General features: G+C 41.1%; 1 protein-coding gene across 1 annotated transcript in view; it reads right to left on the reverse strand.

Annotated features, from left to right (window-relative positions):
* Positions 1-1,297: 1,297 nt before the first annotated feature.
* CRTAM (cytotoxic and regulatory T-cell molecule) overlaps positions 1,298-9,978 on the reverse strand; it is an 18,342-nt gene continuing 9,661 nt past the window's right edge. Inside the window, exons 4-13 of the mRNA XM_019546901.1 lie at positions 9,403-9,546; positions 6,569-6,730; positions 5,897-5,968; positions 5,691-5,795; positions 5,029-5,136; positions 4,199-4,300; positions 3,956-4,051; positions 3,061-3,182; positions 2,097-2,259; positions 1,298-1,716 (exon numbers count right to left, since the gene is read on the reverse strand). Of these exons, the coding sequence (XP_019402446.1) occupies positions 1,589-1,716; positions 2,097-2,259; positions 3,061-3,182; positions 3,956-4,051; positions 4,199-4,300; positions 5,029-5,136; positions 5,691-5,795; positions 5,897-5,968; positions 6,569-6,730; positions 9,403-9,546 (1,202 nt within the window). The 3' untranslated portion in view covers positions 1,298-1,588. The remainder of the gene's footprint in view (positions 1,717-2,096; positions 2,260-3,060; positions 3,183-3,955; positions 4,052-4,198; positions 4,301-5,028; positions 5,137-5,690; positions 5,796-5,896; positions 5,969-6,568; positions 6,731-9,402; positions 9,547-9,978) is intronic.

The raw sequence follows: 9,978 nt of genomic DNA on the forward strand, positions 1-9,978 counted from the left end.
GCCTTCCAGCAGTAATCTCAGTGCCCTCTACTGTTGATCAAAACTCTGGTTTGCACACTTTCTTTATGATGAAGTGCTGTAATCTGCTATGAGAAAAATGGGTGCAGCTTTCTTGGGGCTCCCCACTTTAAAAATTGTTGACCTAAGTAACTTTGTCAGGAGTCCCTGCCTCTTAGTCCTGGGTTTAGATGGGAGGCTGCAGAAGTGTGGAAGGAACCTCTCAGTAATTTTGTATCTTGTGTTTATAATAACTAGCTGGGCATGCCCATTGTCAGGACCACAAATGACTCATTTCAGCAATCTGGTACATCTCGGCCCCATTTACGACACCCACAAATTGAATCTGCTGGAGTTTACAGCTCATTAAAAGCATAGGTCACCAGCAGATTCCTATCAGCACCTGTTTCATCTACCTCTTTTCATTAATAGATGTTCTGAACTGGAATCTGGATTGAGATTAGCCATTTTATCAGGGACTTCTGTCTCAGTTTGAAATCCTGTTGTGACATTATCAAATGGATTCACAGTATTTCACAGTAACAGATCACTATAAACAGGAGAAGAAAACATTGTGCCTCTGTACGTAGTACAATGCCATTTTAAAATCCTAATTGCTATACATCAGTTTCTCTTCCAGAGGCCAGCTGTGTTGCAAATACTGAAACATCTTCCACTCTTGGCTGCTTCTTTATAGTTTCTGCATATCCATTAGTTACGTATTGCATGCAGGACTTGTGGTTAAAAGCTGGAAAATAAAAGCATAATTGTAAATGTTTATTGTATCAGCAGAGGGACTGATCTCAGCTAAAATGCATCCTAACTAGGATATTGCTGATAACTCTCTAAGAGGTAATGATTCTGTACTGAAGTGATAGATGTCCTAGCAAGTTTAGGAATTCTAACATTGAAATTTCCCAAATTGCTAGGATATCCATCACTATAGGATGCATTCATCAGCATTTTTAGACACACTGGATTTTGAGAGGACAGACATATGTGCCAGGGCAGGTTGATTTATGGCCTTGTGGGCTTTATATCGAAGCTGGTTGAAATAATTTAAATGTGAACATTTTGGAATAAAAAAGGGATTTCCAAAGGTGCCCAACCTGCGCTGAATTTTAGCAGGATGTGTAGTCTTGATTACTTCAGGCTTCTGTGAAAATCCCATTCAAAAGGTTTTTGCTGCCTCCCTCCCCCGAACGCACGGTCTAGACCTAGTAGTATTTTTCCATAAATATTTTTTTAATTTTAAAAATGAACTTTAATAAAAACTTGGTAAACTTTCTCCCACTTTCAGGAAGCTCTGCATTTTAACAGAAAGCTGCATCTGTGTATGTAGATTCCAGCGATGCCCCTCACAGCAAGGAAGCCAACAGGGGCTGGAACGGCAGGGTAAAGGCAATGCTGGTGAAGTGCAAGTGTGCGCAGTGAGTCAAATGAACTGGCAAGTAACTTCTCTTCATTTAGCTAAGGTGAAAGCCCCAGCAAACATGATATGGCTTTGTGTTTCCTCTTAATGGAATCACTTCTGCAAATCATAAAACGTGGTTGGTCTGAACCGGCCTTGGTTGAAGCTGGTAGCAAAACTCTAGCAGGGGAGCTTCACTGAGCTAGGGCTTGGTGATAGCTTACCTTGCCCATTCTTCTCGGGGACAGGGTTATCTTCATTAGACCTGGATTTGTAACTCTCCAGGGTCTGTTCTGAAGCATCATTTTCTGTGACGATAACAAATGTCAGTAATAAATTGTGGCTCTTGCATATGTTTGCACCTCTCACCCCAGCATGCACAGATCCTGACCTACAAGGGTGATTCAGTCACTATGTCCATTTAGTACTTGGACCGCCTAAGAGCAGCTAGTTAGGGCCAATGACTGATGGGTGTACTTTTGTGATGGAGACTGAGGCTTAAACCCACTTGCTAGTTCAGACAGGATAGCTGCATGTAACAAATTGCAATCACTGCTGACATAGACTTCATTGTAACCAGTGATCTAGAGGTGAAGAGATCCATGTCCTATTAGCAGCCCCTTCCATCATCTAATTCCATCCAAAACTGCCAGCAATATTGGTGACTGGCATTTATGCAGTCACTCACCTCTCTTCCACACTCCATGTGCTTTTTTCAGCTTCCTCATAAAAAGCAGGACTATAATGAGCAGCCCCAAAATGAGGAAAGACACCAGGATTGGCAGGAGAAGCTTCTTATTCCTGTTTCCAATGTCTTTGGACTTGATCTTAATTTCTAACAAAGAAATAAAAGGTTTTCAGTCAGTGTGAACTGTGATTCTTAGGGAGTTTATGATGAAGACTATCTAAGAAGAGAGCATTCCTAGGTGACATGGTAGGATTGCAGAGGCCTGTTCAACAGAAATAAAGGAATAGACAAGGTAGATGATGTGAAGTACTTTAGACCACCAGTGATCGTTGGTGACTGTACGTTGCAAATTGACAGTCTTGAAGACTGGATTCAGAGCTGAAGTCCCCTGAAAACAATGGAAGATTTTTCCTATTGGCTCTGGACTGGGGTCCCAGAAAATACATGCAACCACGTACACTTCTCCACCATGACCCAGGGGGATTGTGCCAAATCTACTGGCATAAGCCAGCAAAACTCCATTGGAACCAATGGACTTAGGTTTATTTTCACCAGCCAAACCTTATCAGGAAGTCACCCAACAATTAGTATATTATAGTACTGATCAGTGATTCCCCATGTAATAACGCTGGGGAAAGCAGGCGGGCCAGATTTTCATAATTTCCTATGGAACATTGATTTATTGGTCCTATGTTGATTTACACTAGTTGACCCTGGCTTTATATCTTTTCGCTTATATTAATTATGATAGATATTCAGAGCACTGCGGGAGATTCAAGTAGTTAAACCTCCAAGGATCTGCAGTTATTATTGTTGTTTGAAGTGGCGTTACCACTATTTTTACAATTGAGGAAACTGGAATGCATGCGTGTTAAGAGACTTGGCCAGCATCACATCCTGAGCTTGTAGATTTGATTAGAATTAGGGTCCCTGCTTCTCAGCCGCAAGTTCATTTCACTAATACTATTGTTTTAGTCTTAAGAAATGTACCAGTGGTGCTGCAGTTCGGAGTTGCTTCTTCAGTATTTATAGTTGGTGTATCTGTACTGTTTTTTCTGTCTGTGCCATTCACCGTTCCTTGTGGCTCTATGGAGGTGAAAAAAGAAAATGTTTTGATTTTTTTCCCCCTTCAGCAAACTCTTTACAGATATCTGAGCTATGCGCATACCTGATACACAGTCTAATCAAATCAGTATTTGGTGACACTTGGAACTTCTCTATATGGGTTATGGAAATTCTTACTTAGAGGTGTAATGCTGTTGTGGGGTTTGGGAGGAAGTTTTTGGAAAGTACCCAAGAGAACACCAATGAGATGTAGGCATTTTTAAGCAGCCCATCCAAAGTTGGTGAGTGAAGACATGAATAAAACACCTTTCTTCTCAAGCAAATGGTTTTGCATTTGCAAACAGGAATTAGCGCTTTGTTTCCAATGAGCTGAATCCACAGTCACACCTTCAGCCCGTGTTACTGAGCTGTGCACGGGGAAAATGTAAGTGGAGAAAGTGACTGACATCTTTACCTCAAGACATCATTAACTACTTCTAATTTTAAATACTTTCCACCTTCAACATATAAGACACCACCCACCCACTGAAGTGAAGTCTAAAATCATTCCTGTGTTCATGTAATTTGATTTCTGGTTTTCCATATAGGAAACCGAGTTTTTCAAAATCAGCTGTGGGATGGGGATGCCCATTACAAGTTAGATCCAAATTCCTTGCAAAGATTTAAAGCTCTGAGTGTAGAGTTTAAGTGACCCAAGTAAGATCATTCAGCATGCATAGACCCTGGACTCCCTGCTTCTCAGCTGCAAGTTCATGTTGCTAATGATGCTATTGTTTTAGTTTTAAGACATTTACCAGTGGTGCTGTAGTTTTGAGTTACTTCTTCAGGGTTTACGGCTGGTGTATCTGTGCTGTTTTTTCTGTCTGTGTCATTCCTTGTTCCTGGTGGCTCTGTAGAGGTGAAATAAGAAAATGTTTTGATTTTTTTTTTTTCCTTTCCTTTCTCTTCTCCCCCAGAGACCCTGCTGCCCCTCTCTGCACCCAGTTCATTAAAGCTCACTGCCACTCTGCAAAAAAGAGGTTCATTATTAAGCATACCAGTGGTGACATTATAATTCTGAGTAAATTCTTCACTAATTGCTGATTCTTCTGTACCAGAGAATTCCTCATTTACTGTTGCACCTGATGTTGTTTCTGACCCTAAAGAAATAGAGAGAAATATTTTGTATTTTTAATTACACAGATTAACTAAATTATGTACAACCAGAGCCTAGGGAAAACTCAAAACACACATAAGAAAATTAGTCTACATGCTGTATGAACTGATGCTATACAAATAGAGGGAGGAGTTCAAAGGCACAGATTACACTGACTTCAGTAGGACAGAGCTTTCTAATATTTGTTTCCAAATCTCTCTGAGCCAGGGGGAACCTCTTACGGGTTTAGGAAGTCTTTTACTGTTGATGAATCTGAATTTGCACACGTTGGTAATGTAATTCTTTTTTTTGTTTTTTGGTGTACATGGGGGCAATTTTGCAGTTTAGCACTTGACTAAAGCTGCCATTTCAGGCACACTGAACACGCTTGCCCTCTTTTAGCCTGTTGCACAGTGCCATCTAGTGCACCCATAAGGATAAGTTTAAAAACTTCATAGCTATAATCAATCAAATCAACAGCGTAAGGCAGATTCATCAATGGAGCTATGATAACTTCCATCAGTTAAGGATCTGGCCACAATATCTTTCTACAATGGATGCAATTCTAAAACAATCACTTTTGCTCAACTGTGTTATACTGTTATATTTCCAGGGACTTTGCAATGCTGGGAACATCAGACTGTTCTCATTAACATTTCATGTATTCCACATATGTCAGTTTAAACAAATTGGCTCAGTGTCATTTAAAACAAGAAAAAGCATGGTCCTTACAAGCAGTGGTGATGCTTAGTTGCTCTTTCTGGTGGGTAGGCAGAGCTGGTAAACTGACAATAGATGTTTCCTCTGTTATGGAGGGAGGAATCGATGATTGGTCAGACCCTAAAGGAATCCATTGAATAAGATATAAAAATCAGAGCATGTTTCACCAGTAAGCCCACCCCACAATTTATGAGTTCAGATCTAAACTTCTCCAAGTTCCAGAGCTGGTTGCTTCTAAGGTTTTCATTTAAGGCCAGCTGTACCATTTTTTTTTCATCCAAATTATACGGAATAAAAAGAAACCGAATTTTAAAATATTTAGCAAGAAATTGCAGGGGAAATTGTAGAGAAAACACTGATATTTGGGTTGGACTCTATAGCAGTCACTTGAGGTGAACAACAGTTCTGAACACAGTGTGAGCCATATGCTGTACTCACAGCAGCTGTTTTTTCTGTTTGCATTGTGGACAAAGACACTTTAATGTCCAGGTGAACTCAGTTCATACCATTAAAATTATACCATTAACATTTCTAGCATTTACATATCTGGCCACTCATTCTGGTAACATCAGATCTTTCCCCTCTAAGCTTGGGATTGCTTTAATTGGTCTCAGCTTCCAAACTGACATTGTTTAATTTACTGCAATGAAAAGATTTTAAAATGTGGAACCAACCAGCAGTCATCTGAAAAGAGTTATCTTCCTGTTGGGCACTTGTTGCTTGAGATCTGCTAACAGGGGATGGCAGTGTCAGAGATTCAGTAGCCATTTCTTCTGTTCCTAAGGGAACAGACAGTGCATTAAAATTAGGACCGTCAGTCATTGATATTATGAAGGATTTTGTTTTGTTAAGCTCAGTGGCTTTATTTAAAAACACTTACCTGTATAATGATGATTCTCAGAGGTCCTCGTACTCATTTCTAACGCCACTGTAGTGGAGTCTGTAGTAGTCACTGGAAAATGATAATGCTTTAAATTTCTCTTAATTCCTTTAATTTGAAGGGATCAAAGCTCTTTACAAATATTGGTTGGGTCTAACAGTATCAGTACAAGTCAGAGAAGAATTTGATCGACATTAAAGATGGGTAAAATGAGGCATGGGGTGATTTGGGTCTCATCTACCTGGGGCAATTAGCATGAAGGAAGCTGGAACGTGCATTTACAGTGCATTAGCTACTCTGAGCTACATAGATGCTCCTAGTGCACAAAATATATGAGACAGCTTGCTTCACTTTGAAACGGACTGGAGTGTAGACAGCCAGAGTAGCTTTAAAGATTGGAATACAGTCTTTTGCTCTACCTCAAATGACAAGAATGAATCTCTACTGGTCCAAGAGCAGAGCTGTTGCTCAGGCAGTGCAAACTGTGCAATGGCACTGACTTGGTGCTGGCCAGGAGTGCCCCTTACATTAGCAGCCATGAGCCTACCCAGTATCATACATTTTAAAGCTCCTGCTAAGGGGTGTGTACTCTGAGTAGGGCCCTAACCCAGTGCCTGATGTTTCCAATAGGCAGATCTTGTCTGAAACTGCTGAAATAAGAAAGGTTCTTACTGAGATGCTCAAACTGGAAAGATGCCATCTGCTTTTCTTCTCCGAAGGTTTCGTGGCGAACGACACAACTGGCTATTGAATTCTTGCCATACGCATGGACTGTGAGAGTGCTGGTTGTGTTGCATTTCTTTCCATCGTGCTCAAACCTGTGCTTGGTGTCACCTAAGCAAGCGTTTGAGGAAAACCACTTAAGTGCTTAAGTCAAAACCAGTTTAGTGAAAAACTTTCCAACCACAAATCAGCATTACATTTGGTCTGCTAAAGACATACGAGTGTGTTCTATTGTGTAAATGGATTACAGCGGAGCGAAGTTGTTGTCTGACAGTATGGCTCAACTGTAGTGCAGCTCACTGCAGTGGATTCAAGTAACCCAGGTGTTTCACTGAACCTGACTGAGTTCACTGTAACAAATTCTACCATATTAACACTGATCACACACGCAGCATGCTGCAGTGAAATGGCTAGTGTGTGTGCGAATGTTTGTGTGTGTGCTTGCTTTCCTCCACCACTGATTTCTACTGAATGGGAAAAAAAAAAACTACTCAATTGCATGGCATAGCTATATCCTGCAAAGGGACTTAAACCTGAGAAGAGGGAGATTTTACTTTTGAAGCGGGATCAGGATCTGGTTTCAGCACAAAAAGGTGGATCCCCCGGGCCTGCAGCAGTGTAACAACAGTGAAGTTGTTTTGGGGTTTGGTACTATATTTCTACAAAGTAGTTTTTAAGTCTATATATATTTACCATGGATGTCCAACATTTTCATTCTTATAATGATAATAATACAGCTCTGTTTAATTCTCGAAGCCATGTAATAATTGCTACATGATCTCTATTTTGCAGGAGGGGTAAGGGATATTGGGGATTAGGTAATTTGCCTATGGATACATAATTAACTAGTGGCAGAGCCAAACTGGGGCTTCCTGGACTGGTGGTTTAGCGCTTGGTCCATTAAATGACATTGGCTCTTGATCATCAATACCACGTGGAAAGCAAAGGTGTAGTTAGTGATCTAAAGGGACACATGACAGCGCTGAAAACATGTGCTAAAGCATTTTTCATAGATAACTGTTTTTTCAAATTATTACCCTTAAGTTTGTTAGCAATGCAGTGATTTCTAGGGTCATTATCTACTGCAGATGTTAATCTTTTAAAATGAATGCATGGCATCTCTTGATCAATAATACAAATTACCATTCATACTTTTAGGCTAAAACCGCTTCTTGGATCTAATTGTCTGCCTACTAGCTACGATACTACATATACTTTTGAATCGGAGAAATCTCTTGCCTATTCAATTCTGCTTTTTTACTCCTTTGCAGAGGAAGACTTTGTCATTCAGAACACTAGATTTTTTCCCATTCAAAGTAATAATCCACTGATTTGCCTATCCTGTGAACAGACAAGATAAATCAGCAGCCTTTCATACCACCCCCATCCTAAAACCTTTAATTAATTAGACCAATCACAGATGAAAGCAGCTTGCAACAATATAACTCCAGTTGTTCAATTAGGGTTCCCAGATGCTGGGGGATCATAAGGTCAAAAGTCACCTTGCTCTTTCAGGTATAAGATGCTCCAGTTTCTGGCTGTTCCCCTACCACACAAAGATTGAAACTTCCAGGAGAGTTTATTGGGTAAGTTGCAGTTTTTCAACTCTCACTAGGCTTCTGTATTAGATGAACATAATCTGATCTCCAAACTTGGTAAGGTACAATATCTTGTAAGTGATTTTACTCGGTACCGGGTACATCAGACATTAACAGCGTCTGAATAATCTACTACTCTTAATGTCAAAAGCCTGCCTAACTCTCCTCAATCGCTAAAACTGTCTTTGTAGGGTTCTTAAAACATATCTTCTATCAAGATAATAGGCTAAGGTTTCTAAGCTTTGCTTTGTAACCCAAAATAAAATGGAAGCCTGTTTGCAAACAAAGATCAGCCACTCGTAGGTATTCCACTCCCCTTCCTCCCCCTGCCCAAAACCTGTCAGCGACTTGCTTTTCTTTTCACACGTGCTACTGCATTGGCCAGCAAGGTAGTTATTATTGGAAGGCTATTTAAAGCAACCGCTTACATTGCAACCAAGAAAAATCAGGCTAGTAAATTAGTAAGTCTCTCTGCCTGTTCAGCTGTCTCTCTAGATGCACATCCTTGCTGAGGTGCTAGAGCACTAAATGATGAAACTCAAAAGCTGAGACTGATGACATGGTCCGATGGGATAAATGCAGGGCTAGGAATGAGGATCGCTTGAGTTTTAATTTTGGCTTTGATGATACTGAGTTGCTATGTAGTTCAAGCAAATCAAGGGAGGGCAGGTTATGTCACCCTCTGTAAGGAATGGGACTTGGTGTGAGCAATTGCTCTGTGCCCTGGCACGTGGTGTTCATCCACTGCCCCACTTTTTATAGGTGAGGAAGCTTAGTCCCAGAGGTGTTCAGAGTGTTAATTCACGTGTGCTTTGAAAATTGTCTTACGAGTACTAAGGTACAGATCCTCAAAGAGGTCCCAAGTCTCTCGGATCTCAATAGGAGTTGGGCTTCTAAAATCCTTGAACTTCGGCACAAGACTGACTGTTCTGAGTCTGATGTGAATATTCATGTTGGGCCCTTCCCTCTACAGGGAGCCTAAGGAAAACTCTTTCTGAAATCCAGCCGTTATCTTGTTCCCTGGCCTCCAAGATCAGGGGCTGAGTTCCCTCAATCCGGGACCAAGGGGCAGAGTGGTACTTTGTGCAGTAAGTGTCTCATTCTCCCATGTAAATGCGCTGAAGGGTGATACGATAAAGAAATGATACTTAAAACAAAGTCTGACCACCCCTATTTAAAACTTACCAGAGACTTCTATCCCATTGTCTAGCAGCCAGGTAATGCGGGGAGGGGGCTTGCTTCCCTGTGTGGAGCAAGTTAGTACAATGTTTCTTTCTTTGCCATCAGCAATAATATCCGATACCTCCAACTGTGGTTTGGCAGGAGCCGCTGCAACAAGAAGACACACGATGAACTAGGACGTCCTTTTGCACTCCATTTCATGATTGATTTATTTTAAACACATCTTGCAATATCGTATTACTCATGATTCCAGTTGTAGGAGCTCCCAGATGCCCCAGCCAAGATCCATTGCACTATTTTACAGCATGTGAAGATGCACTCCCTGACTCAAAGAACTGGATGTTTCCTTAATCTTTGCTGGGGCCTTGCTCTGGAGCAGGATAGACCAGCTTGGTGGCTGCTTCAACTCGTGACAGCTGGCTACAGTTTCCAAAAGGCTGTATCAGCTGAGTGTAGGTGGAGGATAGTGTGTTCTCTCTGTGCTTTTTTTTTTTTCCTGTCCCCAGGGCATCCCTTACAGGCAGGGGAAGTGGGGAGGGTGATGAAAGGATTTGGCTCTACTGCTTCTGCATCCAAAGA

The sequence above is a fragment of the Crocodylus porosus genome, unplaced genomic scaffold (assembly GCF_001723895.1).
Source record: "Crocodylus porosus isolate Cpor-Errol unplaced genomic scaffold, CroPor_comp1, whole genome shotgun sequence".
Classification (NCBI taxonomy): Eukaryota; Metazoa; Chordata; order Crocodylia; family Crocodylidae; genus Crocodylus; species Crocodylus porosus.